This window comes from Littorina saxatilis, linkage group LG3 (genome assembly GCF_037325665.1).
Source record: "Littorina saxatilis isolate snail1 linkage group LG3, US_GU_Lsax_2.0, whole genome shotgun sequence".
In the NCBI taxonomy this organism is placed as follows: domain Eukaryota; kingdom Metazoa; phylum Mollusca; class Gastropoda; order Littorinimorpha; family Littorinidae; genus Littorina; species Littorina saxatilis.
In genome coordinates this window covers 34,405,277-34,430,597 of record NC_090247.1, presented here as the reverse complement: position 1 = coordinate 34,430,597, position 25,321 = coordinate 34,405,277, and the positions used below count along the sequence as shown (strand labels likewise).

The window sequence follows — 25,321 nt, the reverse complement described above, 5'->3', positions numbered from 1 at the left end:
TGTATGACGGCTTACTAGTGCCAAAACCTCATAATTGTAATTATCAAGGGAAAATTAGTAATTTTTCCTTGATAATTACCATTTTCACGTGTTAATTACTAATTTTCCCTGGGAAAATTACTAATTTTTCCGGAAAAATTACTAACTAATTACTAATTTTTAGTTTTGGCTCACTTCCTGACGGATTGCTAGTGCCAAAACTAAACATTAGTAATTTTCCCGTGAAAATTAGTAACGAACAGATGAAAACAGTAACTGACAGCGTTAATTAGTAATTATCACGTGATAATGGGTAACACCAGGTTTTGGCACTAGTAAGCCGTCATACTCCTGTCCGCCCAGCCGACCTTCCCCTTGACCCTGCTTGTGACCTCGATGTTTTATGCCCCCGCAAGTGGTACGGTCCTCTAAGCACCCAAAACCTCAGAGAGATAACTGGCGGAAACCTTTCTATTCAGCGGCCGTGTGTGTGTGTGTGTGTGTGTGTGTGTGTGTGTGTGTGTGTGTGTGTGTGTGTGTGTGTGTGTGTCGAATAGGGGAGGGGCTTGATCTTGTTGGTCATCATCTGCCCAGGCTTATCCCTTGTGCAAGAGCATGCTTCCACTTGGACACATACCTTAATTCTACAGCTTGGCTGTTTGTTTCTAGGCAGAGTTAACATTTTAGCTTCATTTAATGTAACTGACACTTGTAGAAATCTACGAAATGAACTCAATGAATAGTACTACCAATTTGTTTTTACATATAGATTACTGGACAGATCAGGGGTGGTATAAATGATTGCTTGTTCTGAAAGAAATGTATCTTTAGCACAGAGAACAAAGAACTCAACCAATGCACAAGTAGACCACACTGATATTTGCATTGTCATTTAAAACAGTTACAAAAAACCGTTTACCTCTCCTAGGCCTGGCGACAGGACGTCCTCAAGTGGTACCCCAAACTGCACGAGCGAGCCTACTTCGTACCTCCTGTGTACATGAAGCGCATCAACTATGACTTGCAACACATCGCAGACCAACCAGTGGCTGTGCCAAAAGATGCTGTCAAACGCGCGGAAAAGCAAAGCATGGAGATTGATGAAGGCTATGAACTAGAAGACCAAGAACAGCAGCGGATTCTTCATTGCCTCCAGAAATTCTGCGAGAAACACAGCGCTTCTGGTAGTGAAGGCACTAGGACTGAAGATAAGGTGAAATGTAGTAGTTCTGTGAAGCTAGATGGGGGAAGTTCTCAGTTCTTTGTATCCGAGGAAGAGAGTGCGTGAGTGAACGAGGTGGCAAGGTATACTTGTCTTTTATCTGACACAGCTCATAACATGACTGTTGAAGTACGATGCTGGTTTTTCATGTAAACATCACGTTTAAGTAAATTCGAATCACACCTACACCGCGAACTAAATGTATTTATGTATTCGTTTTGAGAAATAGATAAATTTGTTTATTTGATAAATCTAATTTATTTATTCATTTATTTTGTATGCACATTTGTCAATAAAAATCTTTCTTTATTCATTAATAATTATTACTGATAAGGTTTGATCATTTCCTTATTTATTTCTTCATTAATTGAGTAATTATATGTCTTTCGATAAACTCATCTTTGGTAGACAGTTAATTTTGTTTGAAAATGAGGCCCGCAATTTAGTGCTGACCTCGGTTAAGCTATGTTTCGTAAGGATCATGCATTGAATTGATAGAAAACGTTATTGTTGTTGTCACTTTCAAATAATGTGTTACACGATGCAGGGTTCTGAACACAAAGACGGCGAGGTGATGTTTGTCCTGTCACAACTCAAGTTCACAAGCTATTTGGGAGAGCCTTGTTTTGCTGCTGCAGCCCAAAACTTCCCGCGATCCGTCGACCTGAGGAAACAGAAACAAGACAGAGGAGACTTTGACGTCCTCGTCATCCACCGCCATTACGGCCTGCTGGCCGCTGAGATCAAGTCTGTGGGCACTCTCTTCACCGGGAAGCCTGAGTCACAGGAAAAAGAGGACATAATCCTGGTGAGAAGACTCAACAAGATCATCAAGCAGCTCAAGAGGTCTGGTGATGTCCTCAGGCATCTGACGAGCGATATACACGACCAACTTAGGGTGACCAAGACCCTGATGCTGCCCAACATTGCCGCTGCTCAGCTTCGGCGGGTGTTGGAAGATGACCCCAAACTCAAAAAGGTATGCATGAATTTAAGAGAGATATCGCCGACATGCATAGTATTGAGTTTCGTTGTTAGAAACACTTTGTGTATACTCATGTTCTTCTAAACGTTCTTCCTTTTGCTACTGTTGTGTCTCTGATTGGATACACCTTCGTTTTGCAGATTGATGGTTGTGTGGGGTTAAAAAGATCGTTTGAGAATAGTCAATGAACACAATAATTAGGTTTGCTTACTTCCTTACTGTTACGAGAGTATTATGTATTACTGTGCCTGCGAGCACATGGCCGAGACTATGTACACGCGCATGAATATGACGTCATGAATGTACGTCATGATCGCGCATGCGTATGGGCCCTGCCCCCCGATCTATGGCGGAATAAACTAACTGTCATTTGAACCTGCTGTGCACACCGGTGAACGTAGGGGAAGGGCTCCTAATATGGACCACTTTTTGTTTCATGCTAATAACTAGCTTGTTTTCTTGCGAAGAAGTTTCATTTTGTGTTTGGTAGTCCTTCTCTCTTAAGTGAACCGTTAGGCCTAATTAGAGTGAAATAGCTTTGATAGACATTCAGCAAAAATTAAATACATATAAAATCACAAATGGTCCATATTAGGCGCCCAGGCTCCTAATATGGACCAGTGAAGCGGCCTTCACGAATCACTGTCAAAAGCCCCCTATACTTCAAAATAACATGATACAACTTATTGTGCATGTCAGACTAATTCAAATATGCTCTAGATTTATCTGTTTCGGGTTGATGAGAGCATTATTTGAAGCACATCAGGAAACTAAAGAAGCATATCAAAAACAGAGTGAAAATAAGTGAAATTATCAACTTCCACAAAAAGAAGACAATTTGATATATTTTTTTGAAAGCTCGAGCTAGGGCTAGTTATAGGTTATTTTCAGCAAGCTTCTTAATGAATTAATGAAAATAGTCTTAAGCTTTAATTTTCTTCGATTTGTTGAAGGTGGTCCATATTAGGGGACTCACACATACTTTGAGATTTTGCTATTATTTTTTGTTTGCAGTAGAAACTCGGGGTCAAAACTGCTAAAATGTAACAAATACGGTCTTAGCTGTCATGTATGTGACCCTCCACCACGACATGAGTCGCATGTCACCTCGCGCGGTTCTGCGCTAGGCTTAATATAAGTCCGGGGAGTGTATGGTAACAGTGTGAGGGTCACCTTAGTCACAGGCTTATAACTCAAACAGTTTTCGCTCTTTTCTAAAACGGTTTTCACCACTGGATAGAGCATAACAAACTCTTTATGAAAATGTAAAAATATGAAAATCATGCAAAGGTGACATGCGACTCATTTCGTGGTGGAGGGTCACATATAGCAATTTTTGTGTGATAAAAGCTTTGGCTGTGGACAGAAACGAGTCCGTTTTAGGCGTCAAATTTAGAGTGAACGCTGCCAAAAGTGAAAAAAAGAGAAAAAGCCTAACGGTTTTGAGGTTTGTGTTTCTGCAACTGTTTCGACATGTGCAAGTTATCCAGAGAGGGTGAATACAGCGAATGAAATTGGGTTTTAGTGCTCTAGCGCTGTTAGTTTGTCAGATCAAGAGGTGGTCCATATTAGGAGCCGGTCCATATCAGGAGCCTTTCCCCTACCAACAGATTGGGTCAACTACAGTCTGGTTGTGACTATGAAGCCCAATGGCAAGCCAAGGTTATGCATTGACCCCAAACCGCTGAATAAAGCACTGAAGCGTAACCACTACCCGATGAAAACCATCGACGATGCGTTGGAAGACATGGCCGGGGCACGATACTTCACCCATATGGATGCTAAAAATGGGTTTTGGCATGTCGTCATGGATGAAGAGAGCTCTATGCTGACCACATTTGAAACTCCATTTGGCAAGTTTCGATGGAAATGTATGCCGTTTGGTGTCTCAGTAAGTCCAGAAGAATTCCAACGGGGGATCGACGAGGCAGTCAAAGGCCTGCCGGGTGTCTTTGCAGTCCATGATGATTTCATCATTTGGGGGAAAGGTGAAACAGATGAAACTGCGTCAGCCAACCATGATGAAAACGTGAGAAAATTTCTTCTGCGATGCAGGGAGAAAGCTTAAAGGGGTGTAACTCAACCGCGAGAAGGTCGAGTACAAGAAGAAGGAACTGACATATCTGGGACACATCATTTCAAGAGAAGGTCTCAAAGCGGACCCAAAGAAAATTGATGCAGTCAAACAGATTCAGCCTCCAGAAGACAGAGCAGCAGTCTACTAGGAATGGTGGGTTACCTGCAGAAGTTCTGCCCCAACCTGTCAGAAATCACTACACCATTGAGAGAACTGGTGAAAAAGAAGAACAACTTCAGATGGGACAACGACGTCCATGGAAGAGCGCTCGAAGAGATCAAGAAAGTGCTGTCAGAACCACCAGTGCTACGATTCTTCGATCAGAATGCAGAAATCACACTCCAGTGTGACGCATCTGAGTTTGGACTAGGAGCTTGTCTCCTTGCAGATGGACAACCACTCCAATACGCATCAAGAGCATTGACAGAAACTGAGCGCAACTACGCTCAAATTGAGAAAGAAATGCTAGCGATTGTCTTCGGACTGGAACGCTTCGAGAGATACGTGTATGGACGACAAATTGAGGTCGAGACAGACCACAAACCGCTCATTCCAATACACAAGAAGAGCCTTCTATCAGCACCGAAGAGATTGCAGAGGATGCTACTGAGGACACAGAAGTATCAGTACAGTCTAGTGTACAAGAAGGGTACAGAGATGTATCTTGCAGACACACTTAGCAGAGCCGTGAAAGCAGGGTCACAAGGAAGAGGAAGCACAGACAGAGAAGAAATCTTTCAGACGGAGTTTGAAAGAGAGGTCGAAAGCATCGACATGGCAGTTCACATTGCAGTGTCAGAAAGCCGGATGATAGAACTGCAATCAGCGACAAAAGAAGACCCAGATATGGCAACGCTGATGAACCTGATACAGTCGGGATGGCCAGAAGAACGCCGAAAAGTACCACTCAACCTGTAGGCATATTTTTCATTCAGGGAAGAGCTGTCCGCACAGAATGGACTCATCTTCAAGGGAGAGAGGATAGTGGTGCCAGAGAAGAAGCGGGAGAAGATCCTCCAGCTACTCCATCAAGCACATATAGAAATCCAAGGCTGTTGAGAAGAGCCAGGGAAGTGGTATACTGGCCAAGACTCAACACCGACATGGAGAACCTGGTGCGTCAGTGTGCAACGTGTCAAACGTTCCAACGTAACCAGATAAAAGAGCCAATGATCACACACCCGATTCCAGAACGACCTTGGGAATCGGTAGGATGCGACCTGATGGACTTCAACGGCAAGCCGTATGTGGTCCTGGTTGACTACTATTCAGACTTCTTTGAGATAGACAGGCTAGAAAACAAAACAGCGGAAGAAGTCATCTACAAACTCAAGTAGCATTTGGCAAGACATGACATTCCGGAGCGCATGATCACAGACAACGGGCCACCGTTCAGTTCACAAAAGTTTCATGACTTCGCAGAAGCATGGGAATTGGAACACATTACAAGCTCACCATACTACCCACAATCAAATGGGAAAGCCGAGAACGCAGTCAAGCAAGCAAAAACACTGATGAAGAAAACACTAGAGAGCAAGTCAGACACATATTTAGCTTTGCTAGAGCTCAGGAACACTCCATCAGAAACCATGGAAACGTCTCCTAACCAAAGATTGTTCAGTCGCAGAACTAGAACGAGAGTTCCAACAGCAAGAACATTGCTTAAACCACAAACATGTCGTGAGGTTCAGCAAAAACTCATCAACCGCAAAGAAAAACAAGCAAAGTACTACAACAGAGGTACAGCTGAATTAGAAACAATCCAGCCTGGACAAACAGTCAGAGTCAAACTAGGCCAAAAGTGGGTGAAAGCAAAGGTCGAACATCAAGTTGATGTTAGGTCATATAAACTTCGCACAGAAGACAGTCGTGAATACAGGCGCAACAGAAGGCAACTCCGACCCACATGCGAATTAGTGAACACACCTGCTGAAAAACCCCCGCAAAACTCCAGGAAAATGAAAGATTGAGACGTATGAATGACATTTCACTAGAGAGTCACAAAAACTCAGAAGTCAAAAGCAATGTTTCGCAGAACAAAACAACAGAGAGGGCCCCAAAGGGGGGGTATCATCACGATCACGGGAAGGGTAATTTTAGCTTTCACGATCACAGTTACCTTGATTTTTGTTTTTACGATCACAAACACCTTGACGAATAAAGGATCATAGAGTGATACAGCTGTGAAAAATGTACGTTGAAAATAAAATGCTTTGCAATAATGCCCATCACGATCACGAAAACAAATGACGATCACGATCACGAGACTTGATTTTTTTTGTCATCACGGATCACGGGCAAAGTCCCATCACGATCACAGAGATGGAAATTTCGCCAATCACGGTCACAGAAAGGTCAAAAAACGCCAATCACGATCACGATTTTAAACCCTTTGGGGCCCTCAACAGAACCACAGGAAGAAATTCAAAAAGAAACAAAAGAAAAAACGGGTCAGAAAGAAACAAATAAGAAAGAACAGGCCAAAGAAAAAATCACAGAAGAGAAGCAAATAAAAGGGAACACAGCACAGTCACACAAGCAACAAACACAACCTACCTGTTCATCGAGAGGCAGAACCCTCAAAACTCCAGCATACCTGAAAGACTACTGCAAGTAGCTGAGACACAGTGACAGAAGACATGTCCAACTGTATTATGTTGACTGTTTTATTTTGTATTAGGTTTATGTTCTTTTCTGGACATAATATGGACTAAGAAGAGGCCACAAGGACAAATACAAGTGACCGGTTGTGTTTGGTTGTATTTGAGTGTTTAAGGGAAAAAAAAGTGTGACTAGTTAGAAAATGACATTGTATTAATGATGACAAGTTTGGAAACAAGTGCTAAAGTGAAACAGTAATGCATTTGTACTAACTCGACGGATAATGGTCTTCAGGCAAAGTAGTAGTCTTAATTGAAAGTTTGAATTTGCTGAGTTATCTTCTTTTAATTTTCTTTAGAGAAAAGGGGATGTTACGAGAGTATGTATTACTGTGCGAGCACATGGCCGAGATTATGTACACGCGCATGAATATGGCGTCATGAATGTACGTCATGATCGCGCATGCGTATGGGCCCTGCCCCCCGATCTATGGCGGAATAAACTAACTGTCATTTGAACCTGCTGTGCCTTCTGTGTGCTCTACGCAAGGACTCACGAACATCAATGCCCACAACACACAGAACACGAAAGCAATCGTTACACTTACTTGGTTCTGCAGGGTTTGACATATACACATGCCATTTGCTTTCTGTTACAGGAGCTGTGTGCTTGCTTTGGCATACCCGACACAGAGGATCCAATTGACTTGTGTCTGACATCAGACCATATGTCTGCCAGACTTTGTTTCTGGGAAGTAACTGATGGCGTCATGAAACAGCTGGAACAGTGGTGGATGGCTTTGATGACAAGCAAGGGAAAAGACCCTGTTATGACGAAAGAGGTGTATGAAGAACTTGTGTTGAGGTATGCCAGTGTCAACAGATTTGGTTTTTTTCTTCTCAATGTTTGTGCACATGGCAAAGAACCAAACACATTTACAGGAAATGTTTGTATTCGTCGACTCAATCGAACAAGACAATGAACGGGAAGTTATTAGGAGATATTTTGGGGGTAAGAGGGATCTATGGGGGAGACATAGATCATGGAATATACAAGAGAGAGAGAGAGAGAGAGAGAGAGAGAGAGAGAGAGAGAGAGAGAGAGAGAGAGAGAGAGAGAGAGAGAGAGAGATGATGCTCATTTGTTGTCTTCGATTCCGAAACTGTAATGTCGTGAATAAAATTCACACACGCAAATGTCATGTATTTTGTTATGAAATAGGTGGAGACATTTGAGCAACAAGTGCTGAGTCCATGTGTAATCAGCAATATTTTCCCAAGAAAACAGGGAAAGGCAGCTAATGTACCACATTGGTAGTGCCTTTATTCTAAAGATACTGGTTACCAAAATATCAAGTAACTTTTAAAGCTCTTCCGCATTAATTTCCGACAGTCCATGCTTGATCCCGCCTGACTGGATGCTGCTTGAGCTTACAAATCCGAAGTGTTTGGGGATCACAGTATATTCATTAAAGGCATATGTACGCGCTCCCGTGTTTACAAAGTGTAGTTTGCCCATAATCGATGTCAAACGCACCATAAGACCATGTAATGACGATATGTCGCCATGCGCGGACCATATACATGTATTACAGCTTGTTTTAGAGTCTCAAAAACTTTGGATGTAAACAAAGACGCGGAGTTATTTCCCTTGCGTCAACGCTACCTCTGTTGGCAAATCTATAAATAGGACGATCCAGATCAAAATGAAAATTAACATATCTCAACATTGAAGGGGTCCTAGACCACAATATTTTGCAGGGAACTTAATTTAGCATGTCTCCAGCTGTTGGTAAAGCAATTAGCGTGTATAGTCATCGAGTACATATGGCTTTAACGCTAGCGCCTCACAACTCACAAAAAGAAAACAAGTCGCGTAAGGCAAAATTACTACATTTGGTCAAGCTGTCGAACTCACGGAATGAAACTGAACGCACTGTATTGTTTTCACCAAGACAGAACAGCTTCGTCAATCCACGCGAGAAGGACATCGCTCACCTCCCACGTGAAAAACGCAGTGATATGCACACGCCAGAATAGCGCGGTAGCGTATTGTGCTAAACAGGAAAGCTCGCTTTTCTGTATTCGTGTTAACTATCTGAGCTTGTTTTGAATACAACCTATCATATCTATATGTTTTTGGAATCAGGAAACGATACAGAATAAGATGAAATCATTTTTGGATCGATTTCTTAAATTTTAATCGTAAGACTAATTAATCTAATTTCGTTAATTGTGATCACATTTTAAGAGTAAACATGACATATGTATATATTTTTAGATTCAGAATGTGATGAAGAATACGATGCAATCAATTTTAAATCTGTTTGCGAAAAATCGATATTAATGACAACTTTAATGAGCAAACTCATTAATTAATTTGTAAGCCTTCAAGCTGAAATGCAATACCAAAGTCCGGGCGTTGTCGAAGATTACTTGACCAAAATGTCAACCAATTTGGTTTAAAAATGAGAGCGTGACAGTGCCGCCTCAACTTTCACGAAAAGCCGGATATGACGTCATCAAAGACATTTATCAGAAACTGAAAAAAACGTCTGGGGATATCACACCCAGGAACTCCCATGTAAAATTTCATGAAGATCGGTCTAGTAGTTTTCTCTAAATCGCTCTACACACACACACACACACACACACACACACACACACACACACACACACACACACACATACACACATACACCACACCCTCGTCTCGAGTCCCCCCTCTACGTTAAAACATTTAGTCAAAACTTGACTAAATGTAAAAACACAGGGCCAATTCGTACCTGTTTTAGAGTATCTCTACGCCCTTGGGTGATGGTGGAAGAAGCTAACACCTTCTGCCCAAAATATAGAAGACCATTCTATAGAAAATACAAGCTGCCAATCACACAAATCACAAACGACGATTTTACCGACCAACTGACTGAATGCACTGATGATCTCACGTGAATGTTTTCCAAAAAGCGTCATGTCAATTACAGTAAGTAAAAGTAAGTGGAGCAACACTGATTCAGGCTAAGACGTCGACCATTTTAGATTTGCAGGCCCAGCAACCACAGTGGAGGTGTTCTGCCCCTCAGCTGTGAGCAAGGCATCGAAGGTGGTTCGCACTGAGGGAGAAGCGGTGTCAGAGACTGCAGCTCGTTTCATGGACTTCGTGCTGCACCAGAATCAGATCATGATCCTCAATTCTGGTGAACATCTGGTCTACCTCACAGGTACATAATGGCCTTGATTCAATCTATAGACGCATTCTGTTTTTCTGTGTAAAGTGTATCATTCAAACACATCAAAAATGCCTGCAGCCAGAGTTTTTGACCATACATGTTCAATTCATCAAGTTCATAATTATATGATTGTGACGATTATGTTCTGCTTATGCATCTACATTTTTATATTTAGTCAAGTTTTGACTAAATATTTTAACATCGAGGGGGAATCGAAACGAGGGTCGTGGTGTATGTGCGTCTGTCTGTCTGTCTGTGTGTGTGTGTGTGTAGAGCGATTCAGACTAAACTACTGGACCGATCTTTATGAAATTTGACATGAGAGTTCCTGGGTATGAAATCCCCGAACGTTTTTTTCATTTTTTTGATAAATGTCTTTGATGACGTCATATCCGGCTTTTCGTGAAAGTTGAGGCGGCACTGTCACGCCCTCATTTTTCAACCAAATTGGTTGAAATTTTGGTCAAGTAATCTTCGACGAAGCCCGGGGTTCGGTATTGCATTTCAGCTTGGTGGCTTAAAAATTAATTAATGACTTTGGTCATTAAAAATCTGAAAATTGTAAAAAAAAAATAAAAATTTATAAAACGATCCAAATTTACGTTTATCTTATTTTCCATCATTTGCTGATTCCAAAAACATATAAATATGTTATATTCGGATTAAAAACAAGCGCTGAAAATTAAATATATAAAAATTATTATCAAAACTAAATTGTCCAAATCAATTTAAAAACACTTTCATCTTATTCCTTGTCGGTTCCTGATTCCAAAAACATATAGATATGATATGTTTGGATTAAAAACACGCTCAGAAAGTTAAAACAAAGAGAGCTACAGAAAAGCGTGCTATCCTTCTTAGCGCAACTACTACCCCGCTCTTCTTGTCAATTTCACTGCCTTTGCCATGAGCGGTGGACTGACGATGCTACGAGTATACGGTCTTGCTGAAAAATGGCATTGCGTTCAGTTTCATTCTGTGAGTTCGACAGCTACTTGACTAAATATTGTATTTTCGCCTTACGCGACTTGTTTATGGTTATGTTTGGTATTGTGATATTTTCTATTTTAAGGTCCACCTGGAACAGGCAAAACAGTCATGTTGATATTGCAAGCAGAACAGTGGCTGAAAAATGGACATGACGTGCACGTGATTAGCATGTACGGCGAAAGTTTGGCAGCTTCACTCTTCATGTTTCATAGTCTGCAAGCTAAGTGTGAAACAAAGGTGAGTCTCATCATAAGAGGGCTTGATGTTAGCAGTGTACCAGCTACATTTTCTGGTGGACTTGAAGCATTATTCTCACTAAAAGATGGCAATAACCAGTCACCTAAGATGCTTTTACTTGAACTTTGTCTGTGATGAGTTACTAACACTGGCAGATGCAACTGTTGTTATAGAGCACTCCTCTGATATAATATTCTCCAGTGATTGGCTTGTATAGAGAAACACTTTAATTAGCACATAAGTGCATGCTTTGTAGGTTAATTCCACCATAGAAGCAAGACAAGTATAATGGCTTTTGTTCTGAGGACTTATTTTATTAATGCATTGCATGTTTAAGCAAACATAAATCAATCAATGTAAATCCTCTCAGAGACACAAAATCCATCTCCACGAGTACCAATTGAGGAATGAGGGGACTGACGACATGGTTAAGGCAGTGGACGAGTTAGCTGCATGTGCTCAGGACGGCCGCCTGTACGTCATTGTGGATGAAGTGGATGGCAGGTGAAGTATTGAGTTCTTGCTGTCTTTCTCAACATATTTAGGGAGAAGGCCCGGTAAACTTATTGAATTGCTTTTCTCCCTCTTTTCCTTCAGAGCTATAATGATGGTGTTGTTGTTGTTGGTGGTGGTGGTAGTGGAGGGAGTAGAAGAAGTCGTACCAGTAGCGACATCAGCAGCAGATTTATTAGTAGTTATATAGTGTCAGCAGCAGTAACAAGTGACAAATGCAGAATCTACTGTAAGAGTTGTCATGTTTGTACTAGTGGTAGCAGCAGCAACAGAAGTAGTAGTTGAAGTGGCAGTAAAAGTATATATAGTACTGGTAGAAGCAGCAGGAGTGGTATGGAGTCAGTAAAAGCGATGTTCGCAGCAATATTTTCAAATCTGATTCTAACACGGTGAAAATAAAAATGTACCTGTCAGGACCATTATATTTATAGTTCACATACAAACAAAGCTAGGACATTTACATGTTCTCCAATGTCTATAAAGTAAGACTCGTGAAACTTCACTCGCCTATAGCCCCGGATGACGTCCACGCGTGACCAAAGTCTGTTTGAACTTCAACAAGTTTCAAGGTCTCGGTGGGATGGAGCTCAGGTAAAATAAAAGGGAAAATAAACTGTTTGTACAAACAATTTGGAGCTATATTTTTGAAATTTCATACCCTTTTTTCAGCGGGTTTAAACCGTTTTGCGACAAGATGGTCAGCCGTGTGAGGAGTCTGCATCTCTGGGCTGCCCACATCTACCACACCTTTACCCCACAACATTTCACGGAGTTCGCCCTTGCTGTCCCTCTTCGTACCCCTAGTGCTGTCACTAGAGAAGTAAGAGAGTTTCTTTTCCTTTCTTTGTAAAACTTAAAGATACATCAGTTTCCATGTAAGTGGCCAGGTAAGCTACCAGAGGTCTACAAAGACTTTTTTTATGTTATAAGAGTATCCTTGTATACCCTGTCTGTGGTTTTGCTATAATCATCATGTGCTGCAACCCTTCTTCTTTACCTGTCTACATTGTGCAAGACGTTTTTTCTTTCCCTCTAATTTTATGTTCATTTTATAATTCCAATTAAGGTCTAGCAGACTGATGATTCTTGGTCTGTTTGTATGTATGCCTGTCACTTAATTCCTGGGTTTACATAAAACTTATACATTTTTTGGAAGGCAAATATCCAATGAATGCATTGTATTCAAGATTGTGTTTCGGCAGTTGACTGCATAGTTGTCAAAAATAAAAAGAAGACAAAGCTTATCATATGTTTATCAATAAAACAAAATACCAAAACAATAAACAGTGTCGGGAAACCTTTTAATTTCTTTTTTATGTCGTTGACACAACAATGATACTTTGAATCTGTATCGTTCCATTATCAGATTCAGAGGTGTGACTTCATTCAAAAATTTGGATTGGTGAACAAGTTTGAGCAGAACATCTATCCCCACACTGACGGTCCACTCATCCGTGAACTACGTCATCAAGGTCCGGATCATCCCGATGACGTTATGCCACGTGACTGTGAAGTGTGTGGCACTCAGCTGGCTTCTGTGCTGATGGAACTTCATGTGGGAGGTAAGGTTGAGGGTACGCAGATGTGTTTGGCTTAACTAGTCGTTTGTTGCATTTTAGATTCAGAGGTACACAATAACGTGCTATTGCAGATACAGCGAGTCGCATTGAAATCAGAAACCGACGACGAAATTGTGAAAAAAGGAAAGTGTGTGACACGGGTCCACGATGGCTCAGGGGTAAAATAAACCACGAAATCTGGTGTGTGGTTTACGCAAGCTAAATAGCCATTTAAACGAACTGTGTCTTTTAATGCTGTTAAATACTATTGCAAGTGTGTTCCATAAGGTTAGAACTGCTTTTTTCGTGAGAAGATTTAAAGTATTCAGTAAACCATTTGAGACAGACTGCGTCTGTCGCAGTGAAAGCATATAAAGAAACAAACTCTGCACGCAGCGCAGCTGCGGTACAGCTGTGCTGCGTATACATGTATAAAGAGCAGCCTTAAAAGCTGTTCTTAACATACGCAGTAGGGCCTAAGCCACAGCACTGCTGCGCCGCAGCTGGGCTGCGTGCAGTGTTTGGTTTTCTAGATGCGGTTACCCCGATGAATTCGCACGGATGGATGCGCTCACAAGTTCTTTCCCCGTCTCTGTGAATGTGGAAAGCTAATATCTTTTTTACACCTCTTTGACCGCTGCCAATCACTCCTACAAGATTTCCGCAACCTACACACCCTTGTCAACGAACACAAACTGAAACCCCATGAGTTTTTAGATAAACATTGCACGCTTCAATGGAAGCCAGCATACACCCTGTGTCTCTCAATACATAAGGCTGAAATAGGACATCTGTTTTGAAAACTTCATCCCCTCTCCTCCTTCCCACCCCTCAACCCTCTCTCCCACCGACCCCCCCCCCCCCCCCCCCACGCCCAACAACCAAAGCGCCTACAACACCTATCACATAGCTCTATTCAAACAAGGCTAAATCACATACACCGCCCTCCTACCTGAACTTAAGTTCCCCATTCTGATATATTATTTTAGCAAGTTATATTTAATATTCTTATTTGGCTAATAATTATTTTTATGTTTCTAGTTACGTATTTATTTACTTATTCAGCCAGTTCTTTATTACATTATTTTGGCACTATCCAAAAGTCTAAAAAATATTTTACATAAATAAAAAGCAAATAAGCTTACAAAACCACTCCACTTCAACTATATTTCGCGTACACTATGGCTGTCACGATCGGGTGACAGAGACCAAGAAAGTGTCACTCAGTGGAGTGCCTGTTCTTGGTCGGTTATGATAGAAAGCGCCTGTGCGTGATATTGGACACAGCAGAGTTTGCTGACAGTGCTCCCGAGCACGGATGTTTTGAAACGCACGAGCTTCACAGTGCGGGTTTCTGCTATCATAGGGCTGACGGTTTTTCGCTGACAGCGCACACGGGATTTTCAGGGATTGAGTTTCTCGTGTCTTTTTCTGCTTGGGGAGGCAAAATTGTGTATAGCTGGACTGGTTTTGTGACAAGGTCAGTCACGTGTATTTTGGCTAGGTTGTCTGACAGAGACACGAGTACGGGACACTTGACACCCAGCGGCAGAAGGGGAAGGATCTAATACAGTTTCTAGAGTATGATGGTTTTTCACCGAATATTATATTCGGCACTCTAGGGGAACTTCCACTGCCACATGTTTTGCTGAGGACAAGTCGTCAACATTCCTTCGTCGGCGATGGCTTTCGCATAAGGATTCGACAAGGGGTTCTGGAGGTTTTTGGTCACTGTTGACGAACAGAGGCTGTTCCAGGGAGGAGGCGGACTTTGCTTCCATTGAGAGTTACAATCATAGGCTTTTGAGGTAATAAATCATTATTTAACGCTGTTGATGAGTCTGTGTTGTGGAATGAAATACTCTCTGTTGTTCTTTCCAGGTTAGCGCATAATTTACTCTCTGTGACGCTAAAATACTAATCTGTATATGGTTTTTGCAGATAGGGAGAGAAGGACGGAAAATGACTGTTTTGTTGTTGTAAAAAGTCCGTTTTGTGCAGGCCCACGTGCTCGATGAGATATTTAAAGATGACATGTTTTAAGGTGGTGGGTGAGGGGTAGCTGACATGTTTAGTGCACCGATGCTTTCTGTTTGCAGCCTTCGTTCGTTCGATCCGATTCGCTTCGTTTCGTTCGCCTCGCTTCGTTACATTCCTGTAACATCTGCACGGCTGACTCTGGCGGGAACTGTTGAAGCTGCGCTAACCAGCGGACCGGCTAACCAGCGAACCGGCTAACCAGCGGACCGGCTAACCAGCGAACCGACTAACCAGCATACCGGCTAAGCAGCAGCAGCAGAGATAAAGCTAAGTGCACCATGTCGTACGCACCCCGTTGACCACCGTTGTCTTTTCGTATCTATGATTTCATTGGAGTAGTGACAACGTGGGGTGTGTGACACCTGCACGAACTAGAGCTTTTCGAACAGAACATTCGCATTTAACTATATTTACACGGGTTCAGCGTGTTCCTATAATTTTCTACATACTACTGGCATTTTGTCAGTGAACACTGGTTTTTACGTGTTGAGAACGTAAAAGGAACATATTTTGAGTGAAGGCTCGAGGGAGGTGGAGAGTTTATACATAAACAGGCGTCTGAAACTTATACTTTTGTTGACTCTATCTAATTGTATGCCTGCGAGAGTGGATCGTGGTGTGGTTAGTTAATTAGTAGTAATTAACCGGTTCATAATCACCTTAAGTGATATATTGAAACGTGACACATGGGGGCCAAGCCGGGATTTACTCAGTTAATTTCCAACTGATAAAGACCCACCAATTAAGGATAACTAAGAGCAGATAATCTCGTCAGTGCTCGACTTATTTTCTGCTTGGTGCTACCCTTTTTTGTATAGTTTTGATCATATACCACACCTTAAGCGATTCACATCTTGCAGGAAATGTAAATTGTAATTTGTGAGTTATTGTATGCGCTAACTGTGATTATCTCCCTTTCCTTCGTTTGTGAATCTTTGTTGTTGTACGTTCAGAGTTTTCCGTTGCAGAGAGCTGAGCGGGGTTAGCGGATTTGTTATTCGTTTTACTCAGTTTTCTCTACATTGTTGTTTCGCACTCTGTAACAGGTTACATTTGTACCGTCTTGTTTTACTTGGATTTTTCTCCATATTTTGACTTTGTTGGAATTTTGGGGGGGAAGGGTCCGAGGACTTCTGTCCTAACCAAGGCTGTGGGAGACACTCTGTTTCACCGCAAAAAGCAGCCGATAAAGTAGGCCACGGCTGTGGGAAACACTTTGTTTCACCGCAAAAAGCAGCCATAAAGTAGGCTACGCGTTTTGTTCTACACCGTTTGGATTTTTCTTCTGCATTTTCCGGTTGCTGGATTTTTGTATCCACCGTACCGCTTTCATCACCGCGTGTTCTAGCTATAGCTGCGTTAGACTTACTTTGGTAATAAAGCTTTGCTAAAACTAACCATGGCTACAGGGGGATCTCCGACGAGGAGAATAACTTTCGAGACTCCTGGCAGTGAGGAACAGACAGAGCGAGACGCACGCGTTAGAGCGCGTAGTTTGCTTAAACGCAAGGAGCTGGAACGTAGGGAAGACATAGAGCGACAGACGAGAAAAGAAGAGCTTGACAGACAAGAACGACAGGCCGAACGTGACAGACAGGACAAGAAGGACGAACTTGACAGACAAGAAAGAGAACGACAGGCAGAACGAGACAGACAGGAAAAGAAAGACGAACTTGACAGACAAGAAAGAGAACGAGACAGACAGGAAAAGAAAGACGAACTTGCAAGACAGGAACGACAGGCCGAACGACAGGCCGAACTTGACAGACAGGAAAAGAAAGACGAACGTGACAGACTAGACCGGAAGGAACAGGCGGATCGCGATCTCCAGCTAGAACTAGCTAGGCTACAGGCCGAGAAGGGTACGCTTACTCAGGCTAGCGCGCCGACGTTTGTTGCCGACCGTACGAGACTGCCGACGTTCGACGATGACAAGGACGAGCTCGACGACTTTTTACGCCGGTTTGAGCGCATTGCATCTGACCAGAAGTGGGAAGAGGCCACGTGGGCTAGCCGCCTTAGCACCTGCTTGAAAGGACGCGCATTGCAGCTCTACAACGCTTTGGAGGACGACGAGGCGAGAGACTATCAGGCACTAAAGAAGGCGTTACTCCAGCGCTTCAACCTGACTGCTGAAGCCTACAGACGACGTCTGCGTAACAGCAAGAGACTGAGCGGCGAGCTGAGTCATCAGTTTGTGGCACGCCTTAATCTCTACCTGCGGCGCTGGGTGGAGATGGCCGAGAAGAACTGGACCGTCGACGACCTTGCCGACCTCATTGTCATGGAACAACTGATGTCCAGCCTGCGACCTGAGGTGGTGACCTTCGTGCAGGAGCACCAGCCAAAGACTACTCAGGAGGCAGCCGACTGGATCAGAGTACACGAGGACGCCCAGGCGATCTCCGGCAAATCTTCAGGCTCACGGCCGGGAAAATCGGGAAATTCAGGTTCTTCAGGACCCAAGGACGGGAAGGACGATCAGGGACACAAAGGATCAAGTTCCAGAACTGACATCCAGTGTTACTACTGCAACAAGCGGGGCCACGTGAAGAAGGACTGCCACAGGAGACAGGCTGACCAGAAGGGCGTACACTTTGTTGGCAGCGAGGAGTTAAGGGACGTCACGAGCTCATGCACAATTCCACAACTCTGCGTTCCGTGCTCCAGGAAACATTTCCAGCCCCACTGCAACGTCTACGTTAACGGAGTGAAGGGCGAAGGTCTGCGGGACACAGGGGCAGACATGATAGTGGTTCGGGCGAGTCTGGTTCCAGCTATGGCCTACACAGGAGACAGCATCAGAGTGAGAATGGCCGAGGCATCTCACGCGTACGATTTGAACACGGCAGTGATCAAGGTCGTAACACCGTTGTTCACGGGGATCATTGTGGCCGTCGTCATGGACGATCCTCCATGCGACTTGCTCATTGGAAACCGGGTTCAGTTTGTGGACGGCGTCACCAGGGAGGTTCCCGTTTACCGGTCTCCCGACGTCATTTCAGTGCTCACGCGGGCACAGGCGGAGCGAGAGGACAAACCTCTCAAACCCCTACCTGCTGCACGAGCTGCCCTGGGGAACGTGACCCCCGCGCTTCTCGCGAAGGCTCAGGATTCTGACCCGACCTTAGCTACTCCTCGGGAGCACGCGAAGTCGGGGAAGGTGAAGCTGAGCGGGAAGCATGGGAGGTCAAGGTTCCTCAGGGACAAGAAGTTGCTCTACCGTGAGTTCAGCAACAAGGAAGGTGCATTCAAACAGGTTGTCGTGCCTCGCGAGTTTCGCGAGGGTGTCATGGCAACGGCACACGACTCGATTCTGGGAGGTCATCTTGGTACCAAGAAGACCACGGATCGTGTCTGGCGCCACTTTTACTGGCCAGGCATCTGCACGGATGTCCGACGTTTCTGTGCGTCCTGCGATAAGTGCCAGAAGGTGGTTGCCAAAGGAAGGGTGAGGAAGGTCCCCTTAGAGAAGATGCCGCTCATCGACGAACCCTTTCGTCGGGTGGCAGTGGACATCATCGGGCCCATCTTGCCTGCGTCTGAGGACGGAAACAGATACATTTTGACCATGGTGGACTACGCTACTCGATACCCAGAGGCGATCCCTCTGAAATCGATTGAAGCCACGCGAGTAGCTGAGGCTCTGGTTACTATGTGGTCCCGGCTGGGAATTCCATCAGAGGTACTCACCGACAGAGGCACGCAGTTCACGGGAGGAGTGATGGCGGAGGCAGCACGACTGCTATCACTGGAGCAGCACTTCACCACTCCTTACCATGCTCAGTGCAACGGACTGGTGGAAAGGTTCAATGGCACCTTGAAGACCATGCTGAGGAAACTAGCTCAGGAGAAACCACGCACGTGGGACAGGTACATCCCAGCATTGCTTTTTGCATACCGCGAGGTTCCTCAGGAGAGCTTGGGCTTTTCCCCATTTGAGTTGTTGTACGGCAGACAGGTACGCGGTCCCATGGCTATCCTGCGTCAGGCTTGGACAGACGAAGAAGCTGACGAGGAGGTGCAGACGACAGCGACCTACATCGTAGAACTCAGGAACAGGATTGAAGAGACCTGCAAACTGGCTCAAGAGAACCTGGGAAGAGCAGCACAGCGTTATGCGCGAGGATTCGACCGCAAGGCACGGCCGCGCAGCTTCAAGATTGGAGAACGGGTGTTGCTACTTCTACCTGTCAAACACAACAAGCTACAACTGCAGTGGCAAGGACCTTTTGAGGTGACAGCGAGGGTGGGCCAGAACGACTACAGGATCATGATGCACGGGAAAGCACGCCTGTACCACGCCAACCTGCTGCGCGCCTACATAGAGAGGACAGCTTACGGGGAGAAGAACAAAGACCAGAAGAACAAAGACAAGAAGACAGAGAAGGTTGCAGTCATCAGGGGTGAAACGAGGGGTTGCTCGTTCTTGAGGACGACCTTTCTGTCTGGAAACAGACCATCAACCTCTGCAATATCTTCAGGTTGCAAGGTTGGCAAACGCCAGACTTATGCGCTGGGCGTTGATTCTCCAACCGTACCAATTCACGGTACGCGTCATTCCGGGCGCCAACAATGTTGGAGCTGACTTTCTCTCTCGGGCTGTAGAGGAGAACATGACTGTGAGCGAAACTGAGGTTTCGTCTTGAAGAGGGGAGGTGTGTCACGATCGGGTGACAGAGACCAAGAAAGTGTCACTCAGTGGAGTGCCTGTTCTTGGTCGGTTATGATAGAAAGCGCCTGTGCGTGATATTGGACACAGCAGAGTTTGCTGACAGTGCTCCCGAGCACGGATGTTTTGAAACGCACGAGCTTCACAGTGCGGGTTTCTGCTATCATAGGGCTGACGGTTTTTCGCTGACAGCGCACACGGGATTTTCAGGGATTGAGTTTCTCGTGTCTTTTTCTGCTTGGGGAGGCAAAATTGTGTATAGCTGGACTGGTTTTGTGACAAGGTCAGTCACGTGTATTTTGGCTAGGTTGTCTGACAGAGACACGAGTACGGGACACTTGACACCCAGCGGCAGAAGGGGAAGGATCTAATACAGTTTCTAGAGTATGATGGTTTTTCACCGAATATTATATTCGGCACTCTAGGGGAACTTCCACTGCCACATGTTTTGCTGAGGACAAGTCGTCAACATTCCTTCGTCGGCGATGGCTTTCGCATAAGGATTCGACAAGGGGTTCTGGAGGTTTTTGGTCACTGTTGACGAACAGAGGCTGTTCCAGGGAGGAGGCGGACTTTGCTTCCATTGAGAGTTACAATCATAGGCTTTTGAGGTAATAAATCATTATTTAACGCTGTTGATGAGTCTGTGTTGTGGAATGAAATACTCTCTGTTGTTCTTTCCAGGTTAGCGCATAATTTACTCTCTGTGACGCTAAAATACTAATCTGTATATGGTTTTTGCAGATAGGGAGAGAAGGACGAAAAATGACTGTTTTGTTGTTGTAAAAAGTCCGTTTTGTGCAGGCCCACGTGCTCGATGAGATATTTAAAGATGACATGTTTTAAGGTGGTGGGTGAGGGGTAGCTGACATGTTTAGTGCACCGATGCTTTCTGTTTGCAGCCTTCGTTCGTTCGATCCGATTCGCTTCGTTTCGTTCGCCTCGCTTCGTTACATTCCTGTAACATCTGCACGGCTGACTCTGGCGGGAACTGTTGAAGCTGCGCTAACCAGCGGCTAACCAGCGAACCGGCTAACCAGCGGACCGGCTAACCAGCGAACCGACTAACCAGCATACCGGCTAAGCAGCAGCAGCAGAGATAAAGCTAAGTGCACCATGTCGTACGCACCCCGTTGACCACCGTTGTCTTTTCGTATCTATGATTTCATTGGAGTAGTGACAACGTGGGGTGTGTGACACCTGCACGAACTAGAGCTTTTCGAACAGAACATTCGCATTTAACTATATTTACACGGGTTCAGCGTGTTCCTATAATTTTCTACATACTACTGGCATTTTGTCAGTGAACACTGGTTTTTACGTGTTGAGAACGTAAAAGGAACATATTTTGAGTGAAGGCTCGAGGGAGGTGGAGAGTTTATACATAAACAGGCGTCTGAAACTTATACTTTTGTTGACTCTATTTAATTGTATGCCTGCGAGAGTGGATCGTGGTGTGGTTAGTTAATTAGTAGTAATTAACCGGTTCATAATCACCTTAAGTGATATATTGAAACGTGACAATGGCAACAACCCCAACAAAATCTTTACTTCCATCCCCATTTTGAAATATCGCAACAACAGACTTCCAGATCTATAACACAATCATATGTGTTCTCTGTTTGCATGTCTGTCCAGTGTCTTGTCCCCCCATAAAGCATATCAACACTACCTGTCCCAAGATAGGCCAATTGGTTCTAAGAGGACGTTAAAACTAATTATCATCAACCCCGATGCGCGCAGCGTTTAGTCGTGTCATTGAAAGGAACGACAGCCGTAACTCACTTCACTTAGTCCCAGAACGAATTTCTCCTTGGTGCGCCACATTTCGCGTAATCCAACATGAATTTGCACAACAAGTCGCGTAAGGCGAAAATACAACATTTAGTCAAGTAGCTGTCGAACTCACAGAATGAAACTCAACGCAACGCAACGCAGCAAGACCGTATACTCGTAGCATCGTCACTCCACCGCCCGTGGCAAAGGCAGTGCCAGTGGAATTGACAAGAAGAGCGGGGTATTCGTTGCGCTGAGAAGGATAGCACGCTTTTCTGTACCTCTCTTCGTTTTAACTTTCTGAGCGTGTTTTTAATCCAAACATATCATATCGATATGTTTTTGGAATCAGGAACCGACAAGGAATAAGATGAAAGTGTTTTTAAATTGATTTCGATAAAAAGATTTTGATATTAATTTTTATATATTTAATTTTCAGAGCTTGTTTTTAATCCAAATATAACATATTTATATGTTTTTGGAATCAGCAAATGATGGAGAATAAGATGAACGTAAATTTGGATCATTTTATAAAAAAAATGGTTTTTTTACAATTTTCAGATTTTTAATGACCAAAGTCATTAATTAATTTTTAAGCCACACAGCTGAAATGCAATACCGAAGTCCGGGCTTAGTCGAAGATTACTTGACCAAAATTTCAACCAATTTGGTTGAAAAATGAGGGCGTGACAGTGCCGCCTCAACTTTAACGAAAAGCCGGATATGACGTCATCAAAGACATTTATCAAAAAAAGGAAAAAAAACGTCTGAGGATATCATACCCAGAAACTCTCATGTCAAATTTCATAAAGATCGGCCCAGTAGTTTAGTCTGAATCGCTCTACACACACACACACACACAGACTGATAGACACACACACACACACACACACACACGCACATACACCACGACCCTCGTCTCGATTCCCCCCTCTATGTTAAAACATTTAGTCAAAACTTGACTAAATGTAAAAAGCAACCCAAAGCACAACATGGTTAAAACGTGTCATTTCAATCGTGACAGCCAACCATTGTCTCCTGATAGAGACACACCTTTCTACCACAGGCACTCGTTACAAGCGGGTCGGGATCAAAGTGGGTGGGGCCAATGCGCTCTCAAGACTACTACTATTACATGTAGAAATTGTAGTAGAGACGACCGTCCATCAAGTGACATCCAAGACATATTCCCCGCCCACCTCGTGTCGAGTGCCTGTGCTTTCTGCTGCTCAAAGCAAGCAACTCCTGCGCAATGAAATTCATTGCACGCTTGCCTTAGTTTTGATACACCGAGCACAGCTGGCGTAGCGTGCATTAAAAACATGCTTGAAACCGATCGGAAGCGTGGTACATTTCTGATTACGTCTATTAAACGTTGAAATATAGTATCCTTTATCTGAAGCATTTAAAATCGGATGAGTGTGGATACCGCTAGTTGTAAAACCTTTAACTGTTGAGTTTATCCCCGAATTTGGAGAATATTTTAAAAGACCATAACAGTCAGATCATTTCACACCCAAACTTGAAAGTTAATGAGCTGATCATCAAGCATTAATTAAGGCATTGCAATTTAGAAGTAATTGGTTGAAGACATGTACAAGTTATTGGCACTTTTGTGGATGGCATTGTTTTTTTGTTCGTGTTTTTTTTTGTTTTAGGGGGGTCACCTTGTATCAAGCAGACACCTCACACACACACACACACACACACACACACACACACACACACACACACACACACACACACACACACACACACACTCGCACACAAACGCGCACATAAACACACACACAAACAAACAAGCAAACGCATACACACACACACACACACACACACATACACACACACACACTCACACACATGTACGCTCGCTTACACGCACGCAAAGACATACTTGTGGCTTTTAACAATGATATTGTTTGGTTAAATACCAGGTAGTGTACAGACAACCAAACAGACTTCTGAGTCTGAAAGCCCAGAACCCCTCAAGTATAGGGACGTGTTCCTGCTCAGTCTCAAAGGTTTCGACGATTGCGGTACTGATGAAAAAGAAATGGAAACTAAAGCATGTGGTATCATCAAGGGTCTTCTGCAATCTAGGATTCCGGTCACCGTGTTGCCGTAAGTCTTTTTACGACGTTCTCAGCTATGAAAATAATGGGTTACGTTCAGTTTAAACATAAACTTCTGAATAGAAATAGTCTCCCTGTATCCTAAACCATAGTACCTTCCTGCATAAGTATTTGTTATCGCACTGTGCTTTACATTATTGCGTATTTACCTGTTAATGCTTAAAAAAAAAACACTCCGAAACTACCAGAGCGCTAAACAACGGCATAGCAAACTTAAACTAGTTCTGTGTAGGTATGGTTCAGAAAAGTACACAACCGAAATGGTACGCCTTGATATCTATAGTTTTACAATGAATAAACACAATCGGATTGCATACCGCGAAGGCAAGTTGGGTTAACATACATGCGAGGCAGGTTTGGTCGAGTTTACACGACATCCCTCAAAGGAAGAAGACGATTGTGCAGCCAGATCAAATTAGGATCACGGGGAGAGTAAGCCTTGTCTGAAGGCAGTGGAGAGAATTCCCTTTCTTGTTTTAGCAGAATGTAACACGGCCCACGTATAAACTACCTCTCTAAGGCACTCGTGTATTCAAAAGTAGCTGGTAGTGTTCTAAAAGATAAGCGAGGTTAGGTTGTAGACATCCCGAACTCTACCGGCTATACTGCAATCAACCGTAGTGATGTTTAAATTATTTGAAACTGAAATTTTATTTGATAGAGCCAACAGCATGCACCTTTCAGTGTTCCATAATTTTTTTTAGATGAACTTAGAAGAAATTTTTATTAAAGATATGTACATTTTTCAAGTAACCAAAGTAATCAGTATTTACACAGGGACACTACAACACGCTCACGCGAACGATTGCTGTACGAAGTAACCACCATGCAGGGTCCCGACAGAGTCATCGCCACAAGCCCTCAATGTGTTTTTGGGCTGGAGAGGAAGGTGCTGAATGGAGAGGGATAAATAGGATATATATGTGTGTGTGTGTGTGTGTGTGTGTGTGTGTGTGTGTGTGTGTGTATGTGTGTGCGTGTGTGTGTGCGTGCGCGCGTGTATGTGTGTGTGTGTTTGCTAGTAAGTGTGTGTTTGCTAGTAAGTGTGTGTTTGTATGTTTGTGTCTGTGTTTGTATATCTCATTCTGCGTTGTTTTTCTATAATACAATACAATACAACACAATACAATACTACTTTATTATCTTGAAATGAGAAATTACATTGTGGCTGGCCATATAAACACACAACAACATTAAACACATCAATATAAGCACACTTGTGTGCGTTCTTGCATGTTGGTACGTGTCTTCGTGCGTGCACGTATGTGTGCGTGCGTGAGTACGTGCGTGCGTGTCTCTGGCTGGCTGG

The 25,321-nt window shown here is 43.7% G+C and overlaps 1 protein-coding gene across 1 annotated transcript in view; it reads left to right on the top strand.

Annotated features, from left to right (window-relative positions):
• The window catches only part of LOC138962222 (uncharacterized), a 44,457-nt gene that overhangs the window by 10,688 nt on the left and 8,448 nt on the right, over positions 1-25,321 (top strand). Inside the window, exons 3-12 of the mRNA XM_070333951.1 lie at positions 908-1,192; positions 1,749-2,180; positions 7,523-7,728; positions 9,903-10,084; positions 11,166-11,320; positions 11,691-11,824; positions 12,503-12,653; positions 13,200-13,395; positions 23,815-24,001; positions 24,790-24,901. Coding sequence (XP_070190052.1) covers positions 908-1,192; positions 1,749-2,180; positions 7,523-7,728; positions 9,903-10,084; positions 11,166-11,320; positions 11,691-11,824; positions 12,503-12,653; positions 13,200-13,395; positions 23,815-24,001; positions 24,790-24,901 — 2,040 coding nt within the window. The remainder of the gene's footprint in view (positions 1-907; positions 1,193-1,748; positions 2,181-7,522; positions 7,729-9,902; positions 10,085-11,165; positions 11,321-11,690; positions 11,825-12,502; positions 12,654-13,199; positions 13,396-23,814; positions 24,002-24,789; positions 24,902-25,321) is intronic.